Consider the following 24,586-nt stretch of genomic DNA (forward strand, 5'->3'; position numbering starts at 1 on the left):
AAGATTTATTTTGGGATGTGGTTCATCCCTCTACCTTTTTTTTTTCCCAATATAAGACATTCAATGGGGTACCAGAAATTTTGAGAAGTCATGGAAGGGGAAGCTCATTAGTGTGATTGAGATGGTTAGCAAACTTGCAAACTGAAGCGTAAGCTCTGCATCCTGTTTGGTAATGAGGAAGCAGTGCAGTGCTGCAAGCTGCTCAGTTTGTTAGCACGGCTAAGCCAGCTGCAGAGGCACAAAATAGAAGCCTGTCATTTTTCTTTAGCAGCTTGCTTTGGTGTAAGCAATACTTCAGGACTGCACCAGTGCCGTTCATAAAAAATGAGGAAAGAATGCATACCTCTTGGTCTGGATTTTTTTCCCAGTTTAGGATAAAGAAGACGGAGATTTATCCTCCTGTTTTTTCCTTCTCTTTCATTAGTACCTCCTAAGCCTGTCCATCTCAAACCTGGGCAGGAAAGAATTCCTCCTGCACCATCTCGGCCTCTGCCAGCTGATCCCAAGTCATCAAGGAGCTTAGCACCTGGAGAGGAAGAAATACCAATATCAGCAGGAGTCAACACGCTCATTGAGAAATTTGAAAGTATTAGGTAAATATGGCTTTGCCAGATCTGCTCTCCTCTCCCTTTTCTGCATTTTTAACTTAGAATATAATAGTAGAAAACATTAACTATAATCATCCCCTGGAAAGTCCTCTTGGGATGTTTTCTACTGGAAGTGCAAAGTTTCACTGAGGACAAAGAATATTTTTAATAAAAGCTGCAAATTTTAGTTTGTAACATGCAGTCACACTTAAGGAGCTTAAGACCTGCTGAATTTGGTAAGATTCTAACAAAGGCAAGTAGCCCACAGTCTGCTTTTGGTAAGTTGGCTAGATGTGGGAATTGCATCATAGGAACTTGATTGTTATGAAATGAACTACTTGAGTATTCTGTCCAAGATACAATAAACATCAGATCTTGCTTCTTGGAGGCAGGGAAGGATATAGGGTACTGTGAAACAATGTCATGTAGAACAGCAGCTGTTTTAAAACTTTGTAATTAAAGACATTAATTGGATAAAATATGTATATTTTGCTGTAAAACCAGCTCATTTTGCAAACACACAAGAACTTTTCCTGAAGAACAAATGTCCCTGATGGAGCTAAATGATGGATTTTTTTTCCACAAAGAGGGAGAGGGAGACAGGCATCATACTGTGCCTTGGAGTGTTATAGCCTGGGTGAACCTGGTGTCTTCCAAAAAGGAAAAGTAGTGCCTTCTCATGCTTCAGTACATCCTCTCTGGGAGAAAACACCTTGCTAAAAGGGCTTGGTTTTGGTGAAGAATGAGAGTTTCTGTTTAAATGAGCCCAGAACCAATTGCTTCTTTTCAGAGGCGATTTCTTCTCCAAACCCTCAAACCAGACTGTTCTTCAAGGTGACATGGAAAGCACTAAAGGCCCATGATTCTGGTGGTGCCATTTCAGTAGAATGTTGGGGTGATGTTGTTTCATTGGGTGTTGTTGGATGATCATTATTAATGCAAATGTGCACACTCTTGCCTTCTGGGATTGTCAGTGGGGTGCTTGAATCAAATGGCAATCACACCCTCTCTTTCAGGGCACTTGTGAAACCTGAGTATTAATATGACTGTGGTGCTTTCTTTTCATTCACAGGCAACCTGTACATATTCTTCAAAGAAACCAGCTAAATTTAGCTCTTAAAATGGAACCTGGCCTGGACTCATCCAAGCAGATGAGCTTGTGTGACCGTGACACAGTGGCTTCCAGTGACTCTTCCACAAATGACAGAACTGAATTGGATGAAACTGAGCCCAACATACCATGCAGCATGGATCTAACTAACACAGACATAATGAAAGTTAAAGACCTGAGCATATGTGATAGCAAAAGCCATGAAGACTGTACTGCTGTGACTTTGAGCAAAGAGTCCCAAGAAGAGCTTAGCAGTAAAGACTCAACTGCAGAACTGAATGGGAGTGGTAAAATTCCCAACAGAGACAGTGGCATTGACAGTCCTTCTTGTAGTGTGGCTGGGGAAACATTCCCCAGTGAAGAAGGGGCAGAGCAGAAGAAGCCCAGCATGGCTGGGAACCCAGGAGAGATGGAACCTGACAGAAAGGGCACCAAACCTTCCTCTGTGGAGCAGAAGAGAGACTCCACACAGGATGATGACAGTGACATTGATGAAGGAAGCAGTGAGGAGCAAGAGATAGCAGAAGTGCCAAAGTTGGAGTATTTGGATGGAAACAAGGTAAGGGAATTTGTTCATTGCTATCGTGCACTCAGAAATCAGTTCCTGACACTTGCATCAATTTAATACATTGTTTGGATCATTTGTTTCGTTGGTTTTTCATCAAAGGATCATGATAGTCAGTATTGTTTCCTGCTTTATGCAGGTCCTAACTTGTTTCTGACCTAGACAGTTTTTTAGAAAGGTTCCCAGCTTGCTTCAAAAGGTTTAATATAAGAGAATCCATCACAGCCAGAGGTTAGCTGTTAAAATTCAGATACTTTTGTAGGTCAAGACTCCTGCCTTGTGTTTGTTGCTTGGGTTTGTCTAGGCTCAGCTTGTTAGAGCATGTTCTATTCCATGGAGCTCTCTGTTATTCAGAGAGTTAATTGGATAGTGCATCTTGCAGGGTCAGGACCTTGCATCTGAGTAGAATGGGCAGGATCAGAATCTTCTCTCACACAAAATTTAGAGTGTTTTTTTACAGAAACCTGTGCTTTTGTTGGTGTGACCACTTCTTGAGTGCAAAGAAGTTGTTTTAATGGTAGTTATGTCAAATTACTCTTCAGGAAACTGTAGTTGGAAAAGAGATTTTTCTTTGATTCCAGTAGTCCAGGCTGTTGTGTGTTTGCAGCAGCTATGTAAGATTAATGACAGATTCCTTTGATTATCAGCTTATCAAGACAGTTATTTTTAGAAATAGTGCTGTTAAAGGGGATTAGATTTTTCCAGAAGAACAGAACAGAATATTGCAAAATATCTGCAAAATATTCCACTTTTTGCACTTTTTGTTTGGTGGCTCTTTTTGTTTGTATTTGCAGGTGTTTGGGTTTGTTAGGGTTTTTCCCCCCCAAGCCATGATGACAGTAAAGTTAATATGTGGGATTTTTGTGTTTTAAATAATATGATGAGAAGCTGCAGCTAATGATCTGTAGCTAGTGAAGTGCAGTGTCCACACCTCAGTTTTTATAAATCATGTGGTTCTGTTGAAATCACCAAGTATATAATGATTTGTGTCAGTCAAGGGCTTGTCCCTTGGGAAATGTGGACATTAGAATGCATTTCTTAGTTTCTAGGTCAATCATCTGATATAAATAAAAGAATGATGAAATGACATGCAAGTTCTGTACCTCAGAGCTTGACAAGTGTGTTCATACCTATGTACACACACTGTGACATACTTTAATTGTTTTATATTCATAATGTGCATGTATGTGCATGTGTGCCACTGAAATATTATTTGAAAGATATGTTATTAGTTGCAACAGGCCAGCAAGAACGCCTAGAATTGTAGAATTTCCTGAGTTGGTAGGAGCCCATAACAATCATCAAAGACCAACTCCTGGAAAATAATATATTACATTAAAAATCTCTAATCTGGTAATTAAATTTGCAGTTTGGACTAGGAATGCTGTATCAAACCAACTGGAACAACCCCAACTGAACACTTTACCATATGATTAAGAAGTGCTTTGTTGACAAATACCACTGTTTCATATGATATCAATGATTTGATGGCTGTTTTTGAATCTTGTTCCTTAGGTTATGTGTCCATATAGTAGGAAATAAGGATGACACAAAATTATGAGGCTATAATTCTCTGGAGCTCACCTGGTGAATTCATGAGAGGTATCTCCAGAAGAAAACTCGTTTGTTTTGGTTTTTTTGTATTACCCTCCCTCCTTTATGTGATGCACTGCAGGTTTTCCCATGCAGTTTATTTCCCCTTCCCAAAGGCAGTTTTGAGGCTCACCAAGCTGCACTAAGTCACCTGGTTTTTGCAGTCACATAGAGGAGGAAGGCTGAGAGAGCAGCTGCCTCTTCTTCAGTGTAAAGATTGTGCCCTCTTCTGGGGACACATTGGGTGAAGCCAATTTCTGTGTCAAGTGTCCACATAAAATCACAGAATCATTATGGTTGGAAAAGACTTCCAAGATCATTGAGTCCAACCACTACTCTAACGGTGACCGGTCCACTGTGTCTCGAAGAACACATTTACCTGTCTTTTGAACACTTGCGCGGGTGGTGACTCCACCACTTCCCTGGACAGCTTCTTCCAATGCCTGACCCTTCAGTGAAGAAATTTTTTCCTAATATCCAATCTAAACCTCCCCTGGCATAACTTGAGGTAATTTCCTGCTCCCCTCTTTGATTCTGTTGCAGATCTGGGGCACTATGGACTCAGGGTTAGAGTGAAGGGCCATAGCTTCCAGCAAGGAGAGCTAACATGATTCAAAGTTGACTTGTTCCATGGTTATTCTTAGGCTGGAATGTCACATCATCCTTGACAAAACTGATAATTTTCCTGCTTGAAAGAAGAGAGAATTCAATTGGCATCAGCTGCTGGCCTGGGAGCTGGGGAGACCTCATCTCCTTCAAAAAGCCTTAAGTTGGGAAAGCATTTTTCCTGCATTCCCCCTCCTACCCCTAGTACCAGGCTTTGCAGCTGCACCATGAAGGTAACCAGTAGTCTCATTAAATATGAAAGCTGTTATAGTCGGAGGAGAATCATAACTACAGCTGCAGAGTGATTTAATGATGGCTCAGTAACTCCCAGGATATCAGTGTAAGTGAAGATCATGAATAACTATTCTTTTCTACTTCAGTTATCTCTCTATCTTCCGCCCAAGCTTGCACACAGCTCATGGCTGGAGAAGGTAACCTTACCTGATGTGTGAGTGGTAATGTTTTATTTAGTCTAGGCTTAGCTATGCAGTGATTCTTTAGGAGTCTGCAGCAGTCTAACAGGGCTCACTATTAGCACAAATTACGTTTTAAAATCTCAGGAGTGATTTACTGGGATTTCCAGTTATCTTTTATCAAAATAAAAATTAACCAAGAGGAGGTTATTAGTTTTGATAATGTCTCAGAAAATATCAGGAGCTCCAGGAAGTGATGCACATTAATCTGGATGGGTACAAAGATGGTTGCAAAGAAAAGAAGTGACATGAAAGTGAGACTGAGGGACTGTCGTGCTCCAAAGTCCCAAGACTTCTGCTGACTGCCCAAGAGCCTGAGTAATGCTTCTGGGAGGGGTATCAGTGCTTCAGAGGGGTTTTTTTGGGCATTTTTTCACTAAGAGTCATATATGCTCATTTGTAATCACCAAAGAATGCTTTTCTCCCTCTGTCATGCTTCCTGATGTGTAAATAGTAACAATGGAGCCCCACTTCAGTCTCATGTATTCATGGACACGTGCTTCCATTCTGCCTGTACGTGGCTGGGGTTTCACATTTGATTTCTATGTCTAGTGTGTGTTGTAAAATTTGGCCTGCAGTCCTGCTGCTATGACCTTTGGGTGAGATTATCTCCATGTATATTCAGAAAAAAAGTCTGTATGTCAATGTTTTAGTCATAATGTTGGTTGAGAAAATTCAGATGTGACATCATCATGATTTAAATATCTTAAGGAAAATGTGATTTCAGTGCAACAAAGACAACCAAGCATAGGATAACTTTTCTGTATTGTTTTCAGGATTGTTGATAGGAAGTGGTCTATAATCTTTCTGTGACTTTTTGTGGTCTTTGCAGGGCTGACTGATGGAGTTTTGAAGCATAACCATGTATGATTTTAGCCTAAGCTCTATCCCAGCAGCTCTCTTGCAAGATTTGCTGAAAGCCCTATGTGAGACCGATGCTGACTGAATGTAGTTGTGCACACCCATTGTATGAAAAATGGTTGCTGCAAGATTTAAGGTGCAAATGCATTCCAAGTGTGAATCTGACCTTCATTAGAAACTGGTTATGTTTGATTTCAGGCTGTTGTTTCTTTTTATTTAAAATGTTTTATGGACAGTTGCAGCTGAAAATGAATTTTTGAGTCTTTCACAAAGTGAAAGTGCATCATGCTGCTTCGAGCACTGGAGTGAACTTTCTGTGTTGTGAAGTCAACACCTCCCTCTTCAATTTTTTAATCTTTCTTGTCACCCCACCAGCCACACTGTTCTGTCCAGCCTTTGCAGCAGGTGTAAGGTTATAGGGACTGACTGCACAGGAGATGCTGTGGCTGTGGCAAGCAGTCATTCAGCAAGAGCACTGCACAAAGCAGAGCATAATCTCAATTTGCAAGTTTGTTTTACTTTTCCTTTAGAAACATGGACCATGAAATATCTTGTTCCTAGTGAACTAAATGATGGCTTGGGCTTTGTTAAAGCTATCCCACCATGGCACAAAATGAAGTTAGAAGAATGGGACTGCCTCACATTTAATTAATCTACCGTTTCATTTAAAATGTTATGCCCATTGAAAGGCAAATATGTTGCAAATTTGTCTGAAAAATGTGCCTACCTCTCTGCTTAGCAGAGAGGACAACTGAAGATAGAGTCACTCTGTAAAACTGAGCTCAAGCTGAGCCTATTAAGCCCTTGTTTGGTATTTAAGCAGAGGTCGGCAAGTTTTCTTGAAATATAAACTGAATTGCAGATGGTGAAGGTCAGGAGCTAAAAAAGTACCTGTGCTGTATAAAGATTTACTTCTGAGTACAAATGTATTTGGTTGGAAATAAGTATTTCTCCAATTCTGAATTCAAACAACTCAAAGGATGCTCTTGGTGACTGGCATGCCAGCTGGTTACATCAGTGCCTTTCATTTGAGTGCTCCTTTGTGCCCAGCAACACCAGTAGATTAATTCTTTCTCAGTGAGAGATCCTTGTTGTTACTGGGTTTGACTGGGCCAGCAGAGCACTTCAGTGTAAACTGTAATAAGATGTATTTCCTTGGAACAATTTCAAAACTTATTCTGCTGTGGTTTGCTTTTTTTTTCACTTCCCCTAAATATTAATACATAGTGAACAGAGCATGATGTTGTGTAGCATGTTGAAAGAGTGTAAAAGAGTATTTGACTTGACTTGGAATAATTTGAGAGGCAGGGCAGAGATAGTCCATGTCAAAACTTCACTCATGGCATGTTTGCCTATCTTCAGATTTGTACCTGGAAATAATTCAAATTTGTGCCTGGATTGCTTCAAATGAAGTCTGATGTTGTTTCAAATGAAGGAAAGCTATTCACTTTCCTTCAATAATACTTACATCATGGAGCTATGGGTACTTCATGCCAAGTGGCGCCTCATTCCATGTAGGATAATTGTGGGTCTGATTTGTTGGAGTTCATGGCTTTCTTTAAAAAACCTTTGAGGTTTTCAGTTGTACTGCAGTTTGTCTGAATCTGTGTGGAGGGCAGGTGTTTAAATTTTTCTCATCAACTTTATTTGGAAACAAAACAAGGTAATGTTGAAGAAGCTTAAAGAGAGCCTTTATTTGATGTTTTCCTACAATCTGATGGTGGCTCACAGGGTTGTACCTACAAGTCCTTGCCCCAAATGTGAGCGCCAGAGACAGGCATTTGGGATGGAGCACTGCTACTGGTGACAGGCCCAGATGCTTCCTGAACTGGAAAGTGCCCCATGTGTTTAATAGACTTCAGCTAAATTTTTCCTCTGTGGATATTTCTGGTTCTTTTGTGAACCTGTGTGAAGGTTACTGCCAGCAATGTTGTGTTTCTTGAGGAAGCAGCCCCTGAAGCAACACCTCAGTGATTTTATTTGATGCCCTTCAGTTTTCCCATAGAAATAGTGATTAATTGCACCCAGTCAATGTTCTCCATTCCAGGAATCATTAATGCACCTCTTACCTTCAGTGCATTTGTCTTTTCTTCTGGATCCAGCCCAGTATATTTTCCCTACATTTGATCATCCTTGCTGCCCATTTTCCATGCTTGTATTCCTGAGCACAAGCCAGCCAACACTCTGTTCTGGACTGGTTTCATTATGTGTAGGCATGGTGTTTAGAGTCTAACACTTTAAAAGATTGTTGGGAAGTTCAAGCCTGTATTCTAGTAATTCAGGTATTATTAAGCACTTAGTGAGTGAAGGGTCTATGTAGCTTTTGGCTGAACAGTGCCTGAAGTCAGTGCTTTAAAAGTGTATTTAGAGTTTTTAAGTAGTCCTTTCTCTCTCTCTCTTTTTTTTTTTTTTATGAGCTTAATGAAAGGCTTCACTGAGTAATTTGGGTTACCTTGCTGAAAATTCTTTCCAGGGAACTGGCCTGTGTATAAAGCTGCACAAAAATCTTAGAAGTATGCCATAGAGAGTAATGCTGTGCTGGCAAGGGTAGAAATCTGGCCAAACAGCCTGGTTTCTAGTTTTCATTTTAGTTACAGGACCTGAATCCAAAAAGGAGAACAGTTGATTTACAGTCTATTGCCTTATTTTTCAAATTAACTAGACTTATTTCCAGGTTTAGAGGATGTTTCTGGTTCTTTTTATAAAGCCGTAATGAACTCAAGTGATGTCCTGACCAGCCACTGATTGCATTACTAATTGCTCTTTCAGAAAACAGCATTAAAATATCTCTGGAGCAAAGTGATCTTTTGAGAGATGTGGGGCAGATTCTGAAATGTGTTGACCTCTTTCACTCCAGGCTCCTCTGCTGGTAGGATTTTGGCCACTGACAAAATGAAAAAACAGAACAGTTAGTGGAACTTAGGTGTGGAGGTGCACATGGATTGTGTCATTTGTAACTTTTTTTTCAGTGTACAGAGCCCCAAAAGCTATTCAACATCGCCAATGAGCTGCTCCACACAGAAGAAGCATATGTTAAAAGACTTCATCTCTTGGACCAGGTAATTCCATTTTGAATTAACTCTCCTTTCTTTTCAGTGAGCAGCAATGATGTCTCCTGTCCATTGCCTAAGCTGTAGCTCAGTACAAATGCTGTGTGTAGGTGGAAGATGGAGTTTGCTTGCCAGGCTGTGTGCCGTGGATCCCAGATGTGAGCTTTGAGCAAGAGGGTTCTCTGAAAGGAAACAGAGGATTGGGATGGCAGAAAGGGAAATGGGAAAGCAGCAGTCCAAGACACAGACACTGCCAGCATTTGGTTACTCCCTGGATGTATGGGGAGAGGAAATCACAGGGATAATGAAGGCACTAAGAAATTATGAAATCAGTGATTGCTCTTTGATGTGCAAGAAGTTGAAGTTTTACTAAAATCGGGCCACATGTGTTAGCCCTGAGCCTACAGCAAACTATTTTTTACCAGTCTGTTTTGTAAGTGTTGCCCATCATGTTTACACATGGGGATGAAGTGAAACTGGTGTGATGAGTCTGAACTTTCTTCCCCATAGACTTTGAGTTGACGCTACACAATTCAGACATTTCTATAATTACCTCAAAGAAAAAACCCATGAATATGCAAGAAAGAAATAAAAATGAGGATGAGACACATTTCTAGCAAAGTGCTTTTTAAAAATGAGTAGAAGAAAAAAAATAGAAAACTGTCACCTGGCAAGAAATACTGTTAGAAGCTGTAACTTGGAGAATGCTTCACCCTACAACTCTTGGAGCTGTATGGAAGACTTACAGTGCTTGTATTAGATTAACAGAAACTGTTTCTAGACCATAGACATCTAGGGAATGTCTTTTCCTTTTGTTCAGTATAGTGTAATTTTTCCTACTGAGAAAAACCCAATCACTTTATTTATTTTGCTTTGTGTAAATAGCAGTAAATGCTTTTCAGGGACTGAATGATGTTTGCAGCTTGCACTCAAATATGAGATGTCTGACCTTCTCAGTCATTTCAATCTTTTTTGAATTACAGTTCAGATTTTCCTAGTTTTTTCAATAGCCTATAGTGATATATCTAACTCTGGGTGACAGTGCGCTTAAATTTTGTGAACCTCCTTAAGACTCCAAGGACTGCCTACCAGGGGTCAAAATCTGCAGCTCTGTTCTAAGCAGTCAGCTTTGCAAAATTGCAATCTAAAATCAGCATGTCTAGGACTGTTTTTTGTTAAAAATGTTGGTGCTGTCTTGTTGCCTTCTGCAGGTTTTTTGCACTAAATTGTCTGAAGCAGGAATCTCATCTGAAGTGATAACAGGCATCTTCTCAAATATTTCTTCCATCTATTGTTTCCATGGACAATTTCTTCTTCCTGAGCTCAAAACAAGAATTACACAAGAATGGTAGGTAGCTGTCATTACAATTATTTAAAAAATACATTTTCAAGAAACTGTAGCAACCATAAGGCCTAGTCTAATTCCAAATTTTTTATTGTTAAATGCAGTAGTTGCATTAGTTATTTACTAACTCTCAAACATTTCTGAAGTCTCTCAAACATTTCTGACTTATGGAGTAGGCCTGAGCACTCAAAACTTCCAGAATACATTGTGAGCGTTTTTTTAGTTGGAAGTATTACTACCGCTGTTTTCCTTACTGCATTCCTGCTCTCCTATTATTGCAGTACTATGAAATTACAGTACTAGGAAGGAATGAAATTGCTTCTTTTGACCCCATAGCTGAAATAAATATTTTCAAATACCATTTAAAATTTGGCTACTGTAAGAAGTTGAAGGTAGAACTTATTGGTTTTAGAGGTCTTTTCCAACCCTAATCATTCTGTGATGCTGTAAGCTGTAGATAAGGCAGAAACACAGTGATAGGTAGAAAGGTTAATTGTAAGTCAGATCTAGGAAACCCAATTTGAGGGGACACATTGGCTGCATGGTGTCCTGCAGTGGCAGGTGCAGATAGTGCTGACCTTTCCAGGTCCCCTGATTGATCAAGACAAGACCAGGACTTGCCTCTCTCTTGGCTGAGTCCAGTCTCCGCACGTTTGTCAGTGACCAGAAGGAGTAAATGAGTCTCAGCACCTCTGTGCCTGACTTGCACTTGCAGGGACAACCTGTAACAGAGGAGAGGAAAACTGCAGTCTCGGAGTCAGAAGAGGATAGAAGCTTGTCAACTGGCTAAAGAGGGGCTTGCAAGCAGACTGGGGGAGAATGGCTGGCTCTCTGCCTGGCCATGACTTTGGCAGAGAGAGATTTGTGGCTACTGCTGCTCCAGCCTGGGGTTACTAGCCCCTAGGGATTACCCTGTTGAACTGAACCATCTCTTTGCATTAAAACCAATTCAGATGTTTGGCTGTGGTGGGAGATTATTTGTAATGAGTAAAAGTTTCCCACAAGATTTTGTGTTGGGCAGAAGTTCTTTCAATGATGTGTAGTCAGTCTGCTTTTCACCTAAGACAGTGAGGGGAGAAATGTCATCCCTTGTACAACAGGATTTGTGTTTGAAGTTTCATCTAAGATATTGCATAGATTACCATAAACTAAACTTAGCCTGTCTTGATTGCATGTATGTGTAAATGCTTGTGCATGTGGGAGACAACTGTGGAAATCTTACAGCTGTGTTTTCTCTCTGAAGATACCATTCATTTCCAGAGATTTCAGTACTTACCTGTCTCTTTACCATAGGAGCGTCAACCCACGGCTCGGGGATATCCTGCAGAAACTTGCTCCTTTTCTGAAGATGTATGGAGAGTATGTAAAGAACTTTGACAGGGCAATGGACATAGTGAACACATGTATGCAGCGGTCCTCTCCCTTCAAAGATGTTGTTCAGAATATACAGGTATGTTTTTAATTCGCATAATAGGACTTGGAGATTGTAATGGTTTAGGAATGATACTCCCCAGTTTAGAGACTCCAAAACCACACTGCTACTCCTTTGTTTTCCCCCACTGCCCTTTTCCCCTCCTCCAGGAGCATCTGAAGAGGAGAGCTGGAGGCACAAAAAGCAAAAATCATGGGTTGAGGTAAGAACAATTGACTGGAAACAATGAGATAAGAAAACAAACAGTAAGAGCAACCATATTAATAATAAAAATAAAGGTGTACCAAAAAGAGAGTGCAGAGTTCAATCCAGCTGCAGCTACCTACTGAAACCACTCCCTCCAGTCAGGACCAGCATCACCCAAACTGCTCCATGTGCCACACTTGCTCCACCATAAGGAACCTTTTCTGAAATGAGACCCTCTCTTCCAGCCTGTCAGTGACCTGAGGTGTTATCCACTAACACTGAGGCCCTGGCCACACCCCTCCTGGCTACTGGAAAAAATTAACTCTCTGCTGGCTAGAACCAGGAGTGAGAGATCCTCACTTAATTCAGTGTATTTATTTGTTTCCCAGTTAATGACACACATTGTCAAGATAATAAGACATACTAAAATTACACAATTTTAGTGGCATTCCTTTCTTCTCTTTTTCTGGTACACAGATTTCACACACAGCTTTTATTCCACTCATTTTTTATTTTTTTTTAATATGGCTTTAAACTTACAGAGGCCAGCGTTAGATGGGATATTGGAAAGTAATTCTTCCCTGTGAAGGTGGTGAGGCCCTGGCACAGGCTGCCCAGAGAAGCTGTGGCTGCCCCTGGATCCGTGGAAATGTTCAAGACCAGGCTGGATGGGGCTTGGAACAACTTGGGACAGTGGATGAGGGTTGGGCTGGATGGTCTTCAAGGTCCCTTCCAACCCAAACCATTCCATAATTCTGTGGTTTAAGAGGAGTATCAGATCACAGAATGAAACTTCACCCTTGGCCCAGTAATTCTGACTCTTTTAAATTTGTCTTCCTCATTTCTAACTTTAATTTTTTTTATTAAATACAGTTTCATTCTGAGGTGGGTGTGCTTAAGTTTGGATATGTCACTAACAGCATCTGCTGTTCGTCTGGTTTTTCTGAGGCTTCCAAAGTGGTAAGCAGATCTCAGGATCACAGCTCCACAGGAGGATGCTTAAGATGGATTTTCATGTGTTTTCTCATAATTGCACAAAAAGCTGCGCAGGGAGAGGGGAAGAGCTCCAGTGATGCTGATGCATCCATAAAACTGTTCTATCCTGCTCATCCCCTGGGCCAGCTGAATGGATGCAGGCTCCAGGATGCTCATAAGCATCCCTCTGCCAGTCCTGGGAAGGCAGATACAATCCTTTGGGAGGGAAGGGCTGGCAAGGAGTGGGTTAAGCTGAACAGGGAGCACAGCTGCCTGCCCTAAATGGGAGGACTGTGGCTGGGCCAGCTGTCGGGAATCAAGTAATCCCCTAGCAAGCTGGGAGAGGAGAGGCCCTGAGTGGAGGTTTAGGGCTGTGTCAGAGACTCAAGACAGAAGTTTGGAGAAACAAGGACAGGGGGAGGTCCTTTCCTGCCATGCTACTGCTCCACAGGACCTTTTCTTACCCTTTTTTTGCCTGTACCCGTCCTGCTCCCATTAAGGGCATGCACACCAGCACTGTGTTTTGCTGTCCTCAGCCTGTGGCAAGCCATGAATTTCTGCAGGGTAATCCATTTGGGACTGTTTTCCCTACAGCACAGGCAACTCCCTTCTCCAAAATTCAGCTGTCTCTTCCCACCAAGGACCTTCCAGCATAAATGATGTATGTCACCTGTTGGTCTACACCGGTTCCAGACCATGGGCAGCTCTGCTGTTGCTTGAGCAGAACTCTTGCCAGACAGTGTGGGCACTGGCGATGCAGGCAGATGTACCTCGGAAGCCTGCTGATGACAGAATTGCACTGTAGGTTATTTAGTCACACCTATCCAGCACCTTTTGCTCTGTTGCTCGGTGATTATAGCTGCAGGAGGCAGAGATTGGACCCAGAATGCTTAGTCCACTTATTTGACATATCTCTGCACTATCAAAAGCCACTGATAGTTTTCAACATACCAGTTGAAGTGTGTTGTGATCCTTCAGGGATGCACTGTCTACCTAAGCTGCTAATGGAATAGTGTATATATCATATACAGCATTAGGCATTCACTGTTACTAATTATGTTAAACTATGGAAAGCAGAAAACAAAAACCAAATTGATGACTGTGACTGTCATGGTTTGACACTGGCACAATGCCAGTGCCCCATGAAAATATACTTCCCTGGTGTTCGCTGTGAGATGTGACCAGGAAATAAGCAAAGCAGGCCTCTACCTTAGCAAAAAAAGTTTATTAACTAAACTACAAAAGGAAAACAAACCACACACACACACACACACCTGGAAAATGAAAACTCCACAAAAAGCATTTCCTCCTCCCCCCCACCACATTTCCAATACATCTTCCAAATTTCAACTCTCCATCCATCACCCTGTAAATACTCAATTCCAGTCCATCAAGAGGAGAGGAGTCCTTCTTGGGGCCATGGTGACCTCTTCCTTGCATGCCCAGCGCTCTCACCACTGGACAAGGAACAGAGCTGCTTCAAGGGTTATCCTTTTAAGGGTGCTTTGACCAGTTCCAAAAAAAGCACAGTTTTCTCTCATCTCGGGACCTCTTGTCCCCCCCATACTTGTCTACCCCCTGGGGCCAGGGGGTCTCCAAAATTGAACCCTCTCAGTTCTGAGCCATCGCCTCCCCCCTGCATGCAGCCTCTGTGTCGCGAGGAAGCATGGTTCTGTCCATGGCTGTACCAAAAAGAGTCCAGCAACCAGCTACTCCATCATCTCTTTCCGGCCTCTTCTTTACTCTCCCAGCCTCACTCACTGCTCCAACTGTCATTCATTTGCTCATTTCTTCTTTATCATCCACTCCATCTCCCCTCCGGGAAAGGTCCAAATGCTCTGTGAGGTCTTCATCGTCCAGAAAGGGGTTAACAAACTTCTGCACGCGGCCAGGCTCCTTCCCTGCTGCACTCCCCCCTTCCCCCTCCTTCTTCACAGGCCGATATCACTTCAAGGCCACAGGCCCGTACCAGCTTCCTCTCTCTCATCTTCTAGGGGGGGGGGGGGCTGCCCAAATCCTCTCGGGGCCTCTCTCCCTCTGTCTCTCCTGGGTGGGGGGGCTGCCCAACGCCTCCTGGTGCCCCCACCACCCTTCCATCTTGAGGGTCAGGCCTACCTCTGCCGGGCCGCAGGTTTCTCCTCCCCTGCCCAGCTCGAAGCCGGGCAGGGGAGGCCTTGCCTCTTTGCTGGCCGGAAATCAAAGAGGGAGCCCAAGGGAGTGCTCTGCTTCTAACCCCTGTGTTCTCAGAGGCGCATCCACCCTCAGTGGCCAAGCCTGGTGTCAATTTTAGAATCTGAACACCTATTGGCCTCTGGCCACTCCATTCCCAGAAAACCTGCTTCCTGTAAACCCGCGACAGTGACTTACCAAATTTAGTCCTTTAGTCCTTTCTGGAAAGATAGCTAATATTTTTCTCTCAGACATTCATCCCATTATCTCCAGTCTTGCTGTGAGAATGGAGCGAGTCAGCAGTGTGGTGTGGGCTGGAATATTTATGAGGAAATTGCAGATATTTGAAAGAAGTTCCTTTCTCTGAGAAATGCACAGTGAGATTAACATGGTTATAGAGAGGTTGTTTACACGAGAGCAGACCACATTAGTGGGCTGATGTAAAAATAATGCTGTGTAGAAGAGCTTGTGTGTGTCTGTGGTTAACATGCTGCTGTGGAGTCAGATTACATCACTAGCAGAAACTTCCTGTGTGCTTTAAAGCAAGTTACTGGTTCTTACTGAGATTCTCATCTCTCCTCTTTTAAATGAAAACATTCTTTTGCTTCACAGGATCCTATGAAAACAAGTACACTGCAATACTCAGTGCCATTTTAAGCAGAGCACATTGGTGCCTTATTGGATGATGTTTTGTGTAACCAGACTCAAAGCTCTTCCCCTTCTTGGCCAAGTGAAAAAGAAGCAGAATTTGAGAGAGCTCTGCCTTTCAAAGCTAATGTGTGAGCAGTGTGCCTACTGCTCATACAGTGAGCTCTGGCAAGCAATACATTCCTAGGGGCATTGTGATTTCATGAAGTTGGAGGAACAATGCTGCACAGGGCCGTGGATGGGAAAAGCTTTTCTGAGCCTTCTGAAAGAAGACAGTTGCATATTGGCAGAAAATGCCAGACATGGGATGAAGATTCACATAAAAGCTGCCAGCTCTGATATCTGCTATCAGGCTCTCCAGCTCTGGAGAGGCTGGATCATAGGCCAGTGATTGAGGTTGAACAAGGCCAAGTGCCAGGTCCTGCCCTTGGGTCACAACACCCACTGCAGCTCCAGGCTGAGCCAGAGGGGCTGGAAAGGCCCTGGGGGTGCTGGTGGCAGTGGCTGACCAGGAGCCCAGGTGGGTAAGAAGGACCAGGGCACCTTGAGCTGCTCAGCACTGGTGTGGCAGCAGGGCCAGGGCAGTGCCCATCCCCTGTGCTGGACATGCTGGGGTCAGTTTTGAGCCCCTCACAAGAAGAAAGAGCTTGAGGGGCTGGAGTGTGTCCAGAGAAGGGAACGGAGCTGAGTAAGGGGCTCAGCCTTGAGAAAAGGAGGCTTGGGAGGGACCTTCTCACTCTGCACAACTCCCTGACAGAAAGGGGCAGATGTGGGGTAGGTTGGGCTCTGCTTCCAGCGAACAAGAGACAGGACAAGAGGAAATGACCTCAAACTGTGCCAGGGGAAGGTTTAGATTGGATATTAGGGAATTTTTCTTGATGGAGAGGGTTGTCCAGCCCTGGCTCAGGCTGCCCGGGGCAGTGATGGAATCACTGTCCCTGGAGGGATTTAAAAGACACGCAGCTGTGACACTTGGGGACTTGATTTAGTTGGCCTTGGCAGTGTTAGGTTTATGTCTGGGCTCTATAATCTCAAAGGTCTTTTCCAACCTAATGAGTCTGTCAACCTATGATGGCTTGAGAAGCTCCTGTACACTCTTCTAGCTGTATGTGAATTGTCATTTTTTATTCTGTTATACACCACAGGCAGAAAAAATCAAACCCTCTTGTTTTTGTTTTCTCTCCATTACAGAAACAGGAGGTGTGTGGAAACCTGACTTTGCAGCATCATATGCTTGAACCAGTGCAAAGGATTCCTCGTTATGAGCTTCTCCTGAAGGACTATTTAAAGAAACTTCCAGAAGAATCTCCAGACAGGAAAGATGCTGAAAGTACATGTAAACGCCTCTCTGTCTAAAAACACAATGAAATCCTGGGCAGTTTTTCTTTGTGTGTTCAGATACTTACAGCCAGGACTATGGTAGAAATGGAGATTTGAATTAATCAAATTATTACCAAACAAAGGGATTTTGAATGCTTTTGGAGTTGAGAAGAAAAGGGTTGGAATACCTGCTCTAGGAATGAAAGCAGCTTTGGCAAACAAACAGTGACAATATGTTGAAGTTTGCTGTAGTAGAACATCTAACTTTTTTGTTTATTCTGTTATGTGGCTAAGGACAAAGACAGGAAGACATCCTTGCAGTAGCCAGAAGAAGAAAGGAAGAACGGTTTTAAATTTGTATTGAATTTAAATGTGTATTTCTTGCCAAGAAAGCCAGATAGACTCTGTTTATATGGTGAAACAGTAGAAATGGACTTCTCTTGATTACAAGTTTTTGCTCTCAACCAAAAGAGTGTCCATATCACCATAAGCAGGTAATCCCTGTTTTAGGAAAACAATCTTAAAAATATGCTTGGGAAGACTTAAGTGAGACTTGACTTTTAATAGGTGAGTCCTAGAAAGTGAGGGTTCTTTGTCACTGTGTGCTTTGGCTCATCTAGGTTTTTTGGAGAGAAAGATGAAACATAGATCAGTTGAACAGGCAGAACTGATTGTGTCTATAATTTCTTATGTATCATCAATTTTGAAGGAAAAACTACTCAGAGAGGTGAAGCTGTCCCCCAAGGTGCTATTAAAAGATATAATCTAGAGAATGCATAACTGTTGGTACCTTTATTGCAGAGTCACTGGAGCTGATATCGACAGCAGCAAACCATTCCAATGCAGCCATCCGGAAGATGGTGAGTAGCAATTCCAGAACGGAATCATAATCTGACTGAAACACTTGGCTAAACTGAGGGCCTCCCATTGCAACAGGCTCAGCATGGTAACTGGAGAGGATACCTGCCTGTCACTCAGGCTTTAAACATGTGTTAGATGTCTGAGTCCTTTTTATTGTAAATGCAGTTTTCTGTGGCTTGTTTGGCTTAAATTCCACCTTCTTAAGGACCCAATGAGTTGAAAAAGGAAGTCTTCATAAAACTCGTTATTTGCTTGTCCTTGAAAAGTGTTGAAAGTATTCCAATTAGGCCCATTCACAAGGTGTCCTTGCAGATTTTCACACTGTTTCTTTAGTCCTACAGTTCTTCAACAGAATGAAGGTTGCTTCGATTTGATTTTGGCCCATCTTAAGTGCACAGATTGTGCATTTTGCATGCATCAGTAGCTTCGGAAAGCTCTGCTTCAAAAGCTGGGCAGTCAGATGTGGAGATTTTGGATGTTAGCACAGGTTTTACATATAGAAGAGCTAGTGCATTACCGTTAAAGTAAATGAACTTTACAGCTGCAGATGTTATCCCTTTGGTGCACCCAGGTGTCTCAGGACATTTTGTATCAAACAGACCTGAAATGCTGTGTATCTGTCTTAGGTCCAAGGTTTATATTCACTTCCCTATCAGACCATTAGTTCCTCCCTCAGCTGGTGGGGACACCATGAGACCATGTTTCCTGTGGCTGCTACGGGGAAGTAGCCAGCTGATGTCTGTGTATTTCCAGTATGTCTGAAAACATAGTTAGGAAACCATCTGTTTCTATTTGAGTCTGGCATGTTCTCTGGATAAGGATATATTTTGGTGGAAATTTTTCTGGTTTTGCGCCTCTTAACTCCTGGGAGCTTTGTACAGTATCTCTGCAGATATCAGGAATATGAAACAACTCGTTGGCTCATTGGTTTCTGTGTCAGTTGCTTTTTCTGTTAGTACACAAGAACCCATTGGAAAAGGCTGTTATAATAATTTTGCTGCTTGAGGTCCAAGCCAGACTGAAAGGAAAGTGAATGCTGTAGCAAAATCCCCAAAAGTTAGTGGAGGGTTGAATTAATTGTTGGCTGCTTACTCTTGTTGTGGTGCAGTAGAAGAAATAAATCATGCTTCCGTTATTTGGTAGCGTACAGCTCTCCAGCTTGGCCATTGATTTTATTGGACATTGCTTCTAAAGTTCCAAAGATTAATATTTGGACTTGATGATCTTAGAGATGTATTTCAACCTTTATGGTTCTGTAATACATATTTGGTGTTGAATAGTAATAGTCTAAAAGTATCAAATAAATTTATATCAAAGTGTCATTAAATGGTACAATCCAAGTATAACTAATCCAGTATGACTAATCCAGAGTGGGGAATAGCACTGAAGAATATGCAATGCATTTTAATATAAATGCAAAGCTATAGTGGAAGTGAAAGACTGTTTTCTTTCAACTTACATACATTTACCACAGAAATTAAAGAGTGGAAAATAGACCACATGGAATTTTTTTTTAATTTAAATTGTTGTGTGTTTGTACTGGCAGGAAAAGATGCACAAGCTTTTGGAAGTCTATGAGCGCCTGGGTGGTGAAGAGGATATTGTTAACCCAGCCAACGAGCTCATTAAAGAAGGACAAATTCAGAAACTTTCAGCAAAGAATGGCACAGCACAGGATAGGTATTTATTCCTGGTGAGTGTTTCAGCTGCTTTATTATTTTCAGGGCTGTGCTCAGGTTGGATGGGCCTTAGAGCACACTGGTCTAATGGAAGGGGTCCCTACTCATGGCAGGCAGTGGAAGGAGATAGGCTTTAAGGTCCCTTCCAACCCAAACCATCCTTTGAATCTACGATTCTGTGATATGTTTCCATCTTCCTAAGCCTAAAGACAAAAAGCATTCACCAGCTGAGCCCAGCTACTCCTTCTGAGCAGCAGTTTGCTCTTGTAGTTTTTTCCTCAAGGATTTCTTTCTTTCATGCTGTGCCTTTACTGGCCCAAAGAGGTCTTTTCCATCTCCCTCCTCAGAGGCTGAGTTTTTGCAGAGTGCCATAGGAGGTGGTTTCCAGCCAAACCACCTTGTTGCAGGAGATGGCCAGCTCTCACTGGCACTGGGAGAAGAGCTCTCGTGCTTTCGAGGCAGTCCAATTCAGAGGGAGGGGCAGAAGGGAGAAGTGACTGGCTGAGGTCTGTCTGCCCACTTCTTTCAGTAATGATCCATCAGTCTCACTTTCACCTTAAATCTCTTCTTGAGAGCTATCTCTTAGAGTAAAACACACCGGAGTCCTAAATCTTCACAGTGCAGGCTGTGTCTAGCATGTAACTGCCTAAGTTAAACTCTTGCCTCATTGCAGTTTAACAGCATGGTGCTGTACTGTGTGCCAAAACTGAGGCTGATCGGCCAGAAGTTCAGTGTCCGAGAGAAGATGGACATTGCAGGACTGCAGGTTTGCATCTCTTCTTTTCTCTTTTTTAATGTTCTTGGTAGCTTTGGATCCATGCTGAATCTAAATACATAACATTGTATGAATGTAAAAATATAGTACAATTCTAAAACCCAGCTTTGGATTGCTTTGGATCAGTGCAGTTTTTCCACGACAAGAAAGACCTTAAGGTGCTGGAGTGTGTCCAGAGAAGCACAACAGAGCTGGGGAAGGGTCTGGAGCACAGGTCTGATGAGGGAGCTGGGGGGATTACGGAGATAAGGAGCGAGACCTTCTTGCTTTCTACAACTGCCTGAAAGATGGGTGTAGCCAGGTGAGGGTTGGCATCTTCTAATGCATGACAGGATGAGAGGAAGCGGCCTCAAGTTGCACTGAGGGAGGCTTAGGTTGGATATTAGGGAATATTTCTTCACTGAAATGGTTTTCCAGCCCTGGCACAGGTTGCCCAGGGAAGGGGTGGAGTCACCATCTCTGGATGTGTTCAAAAAACATGTGGATGTGGCACTTGAGAACATGGTTTTGTGGTGAACGTGATGGTGCTGTTTTGATGGTTGGACTTGAGGATCTTAAAGTTCTTTTCCAACATTAGTGATTCTATGATTTTATCTCTTTTTGGGTTTTTTTTGGTTCGTTGGTGTTTTGAACCAGTTTAAGACAGAAGACCAAAGGAAACTAAGCCTCTGTGAATAAAATGGATCGAACCTAGAAAGGTTCGAAATATACCCCAAAACTTGATTAAAACCAAATGAAGTTTGATATTGGTGCCAAAAAAAAGTGATACATTTTATTTAATAGTAAAAGAGGCAAAGAGAAAGAAAGAGAAAATAAGGACAGAAATAGAAAAAGAGGTGTGCATGGGTGGGGAGAAAGGGAGAAGGTGACACCAGTTAGGTGGAAACATATCACCCTTCCCAGGGTCCCAACAACATCTCATTGCTCCCCTTCATCTGCTCTTCTCGGTGGTGAGGGTCCCCCTGCCACCTGTTGCTGGAAAGTGTCGAATCCAGTGGATTGATAAAGTGGTTTGGGCCAGGTGGGAGCACCCACATGCCTCCCCTGAGTAGGGCACATTTGACACTGTCCTTTGCAACACTATGGATCTGTTGCATCATCTCTGGTGCAGGGTCTGGGGACCCCTTTGTGGGGGGGTGTTTGATGGACCATGACTCTGCTGTCCTTCATGTGCATGCGGTTTCTGCCAGGGTGAAGAAGCCCACAGCTGAGCTCCTCTGCACAGCAGAGGATGGGTGTTCGCTGCTCGAATCAGAGGCTTTTTCATCACACACCCAAAACCTCTCCTCCCCCCACCCTTTGGTGTGAGGGTCTGTTCCAGCCTGGCAGCTGATAGCCCTGGGGCTGTGACTTCCACCCTGAAGGTGCTAAGCTTGATCTCTCTCTGAATGTATTCTTCTCCCCTAAGTCACTTTTATCTTATCTTCATCAATGAGCAGTGTAGGGCTCCATTCAGGGTTTTGGTGGCTTTCTCTGCATCTTTTGTACAGTTTTGCTATAACAAGCAAAAGTCTTTTATGAAGATGTTTAAGACATAAATTATAACATTTCAGTCTCTGACAGCTGGGCTTTTGAAATTTTTATAAGAATCATTCAAAAAGGGAGCATAGTAATGGTGACTGTGTGACATGTTTGGATTGAGAGCCTTACCTTGTCCCCTGGCTGGCACACCTCCACTGCCATAGGAGTCTGATTGGTGATACAGACACACAAGTTTTGTAGCAAAGACAGGCACCTATGGAAATAGTCCCTTATTTTTTCTACTTCTATACTTTATTCCAAATGATCTTTTTGACTAAGCATTTCTAAGAATGACTGTATTTGTAAGTCATTGAAAATGTTGGAAAGACAAGTTCAATGAGTAAAAAAGCTGATGTGCTTTTTACAGGTCCATGAAATTGCCAAGCAAAATGTGGCTCATACATTTTCCATAACAGGAAAAAAGAGATCATTGGAACTGCAAGCCAGGTATGATACTTGTTCTGTCTTTGAAGGTTTGTGAAATTGATCTACGGGCTGTCCTAGTGTGACAGAACTTTAAATCACGAGGTGAGCAGCAGAGGTGGGTAACAGATAAGTAAGAGAATGTTGGTCCTAAGTCAAAGTGTGTTGATTGCCTTTATTGAATGCGGTGTTTATAGTAGTGCTTGTAGGGTCCACTGTGTCAACAATTCAAGTATTTTTGGCATTTGGTAATAATTACTGTGAATAATTATCAATAATGTTTTTTAAATAGTGGGTAGCAAAGCTAAAAATCAAATGGATATAAAGCTGTGAAGCTGTAGGTTGAATTTACTGAAAATATTTTAAGTAGAACGATGATGTTTTCTCTATTTTTCTTTTGTTTTAACAGGACAGAAGAGGAGAAGAGGGAATGGATTCATGTTAGTACAAAGCACCAATGATAAGGAGGGCAATCACCATGCAGGCAGCATTTGAAATCATCATTTTGGGGTTCTGAATTAATGTGGCTGTGCAGGGAAGCTGGGTGGGCCAGTGTGCTGGAATTGCTCATGGAGAAGTGTGGAGCTCAGTCAGGGTCCTGGTGCTGACCAGCTGGCCCCAGAAAGTATCTGGGGGCTCCAGCTGGGCTCCCCTTCCCTGCATTCCTCAAGCCCAGTATGAGAAGAGACTGAGGCATCAGACCTTGTATATTCTTCCAGTTTGACTTGTAGAAATACTGTCTGATGGCAATCTTAGTTTTTAACTGAAGCAATAATGGGTTTAACACCACCACTTAAGGTTTTTAAGTTTCCCTTTCAATTATACAAGTGTAAGGGTTTTTCACCAAATGATAATCCTACCAATCTTCCTATGAGAGAAATTTTTTTTTTTTGTGATGCTTCTTATCTTTGCTGACATGTTTGTCTCAGGTCATTCAAGCCACAATAGAAAAGCACAAACAGAACAGTGAGACCTTCAGAGCTTTCAATAGCTCTTTTTCACAAGAGGAGGAGCATCCTCCTGATTCCTCAGTAAGTACCAGTGCTTCGTTCTCCTTTGCCAGAACAGTTTTACCAGCAGTTGAAACTTGTACAGCTAACTTTAAAATAGTGGAATCTTGTTCTGGATTTTTCTATGATATTACAGGGCAGTAATCTCCATTTCTCTGGCTTTCAAATGTATCAGTCACAGTTAGTCAGCCATGCAGATACAGAATAAATTACCCAGGACAATTCAGTTGCCAGAGACCCATCAGGCATGTTTTCCAGGCTGGTGGCTTTTTTTAGCAGAACAGGTATAATTCCTCAATGTTATAAGTGCTTAGCAGTCTGGAATGTTATTTGTGTCCCTGACGGATATTGTTCATTACTTTTCCCCATCTCATCAGAGATGCATTTTGGGATTATTTCTTTGATGTTATTTTATTATTATTTAAAATATTTTAAAGACTCTGAAGGAAAATTATGCATTCTGAAAGGATCTTGAAATACTGTTCTTCTAGATAGTAAATATATTTCAGAAAAATACTCTTCAACTAAATATGTAATATAGTCTTGAAAGTTTATTGTTTCTCTACAGCCATAAGGTATCACTCTGTGTTTGCTAGGAATTTTGTTTTAGAAGTATTGACATCAGGACCGTATCTCTCCATTCAACTTGAAAATGATGGTGATAACCTTAGCACAGGCATTTGCTACAAACTAAAGAGGAATGGAGCCTGAGTGAGCAAAATATTTAGGAATATCATATGGTGCTGCCTATGACTTTTATGACTTCAGACATGGTAGATCTTGGAGCGGAGGGAGAGAAGGTCCATCTGCAGAGATTGAACTTTGGGAGCTTTTTATCTTCCCCATTCCCTGCCAACTAAATTGTTTGTTTGGGGTTCTTTTGTTTTGGTACCTAACCATTTTTGACATCTCTCCTTGGAGATTCAGGACTGATTTGGTGACTCAGATAAAAAATCTGGATTTTTTTATCTGCCTGATTTTCCAGGGGCCTCAGGAGAGATGTTGGATATGCCTTTCATCCCCACATAATCAGATTGACAGTGAAGATCTTCTCAACACTCCATAGAGTCTAGAATACTGCTACTGATAGCTGCCAGCAATGAGCCATTTTCAGAATCTGGCGTAGTTTACTTATTCTGAACTATTCATCAGCTAAAAATGCTTGGGGAAAAAATAGAAAATAGTCAATTCAAGCCTATATTTTTCAGTTAACTTATGGCTGCATTCACAGCCAGGCTGCATTCAGAGCCCAAATAATAAGCAAACTAATAAACACATTTCTTTCTATGTAATTAAAACAGAGCATCTGGTCAAGTTCAATATTATTATCTTGCTTTGTAAATTCAATTTGATTTTGCTTCTGTGTTCATGGTGTAGCCTCCTACTTATATTCTAC

The 24,586-nt window shown here is 42.2% G+C and overlaps 1 protein-coding gene across 6 annotated transcripts in view; it reads left to right on the plus strand.

The window, feature by feature from the left end:
• The window catches only part of FGD3 (FYVE, RhoGEF and PH domain containing 3), a 96,457-nt gene that overhangs the window by 53,641 nt on the left and 18,230 nt on the right, over nt 1-24,586 (plus strand). For all 6 annotated transcript variants that reach the window (XM_030956861.1, XM_030956862.1, XM_030956859.1 and 3 more), the window contains 12 exons: nt 425-593; nt 1,660-2,257; nt 8,766-8,855; nt 10,058-10,194; nt 11,485-11,641; nt 16,793-16,931; nt 17,723-17,781; nt 19,329-19,475; nt 20,135-20,227; nt 22,125-22,204; nt 22,590-22,620; nt 23,110-23,211. In XM_030956861.1, coding sequence (XP_030812721.1) covers nt 425-593; nt 1,660-2,257; nt 8,766-8,855; nt 10,058-10,194; nt 11,485-11,641; nt 16,793-16,931; nt 17,723-17,781; nt 19,329-19,475; nt 20,135-20,227; nt 22,125-22,204; nt 22,590-22,620; nt 23,110-23,211 — 1,802 coding nt within the window. The remainder of the gene's footprint in view (nt 1-424; nt 594-1,659; nt 2,258-8,765; nt 8,856-10,057; nt 10,195-11,484; nt 11,642-16,792; nt 16,932-17,722; nt 17,782-19,328; nt 19,476-20,134; nt 20,228-22,124; nt 22,205-22,589; nt 22,621-23,109; nt 23,212-24,586) is intronic.

The sequence above is a fragment of the Camarhynchus parvulus genome, chromosome 12 (genome assembly GCF_901933205.1).
Source record: "Camarhynchus parvulus chromosome 12, STF_HiC, whole genome shotgun sequence".
NCBI lineage: Eukaryota > Metazoa > Chordata > Aves > Passeriformes > Thraupidae > Camarhynchus > Camarhynchus parvulus.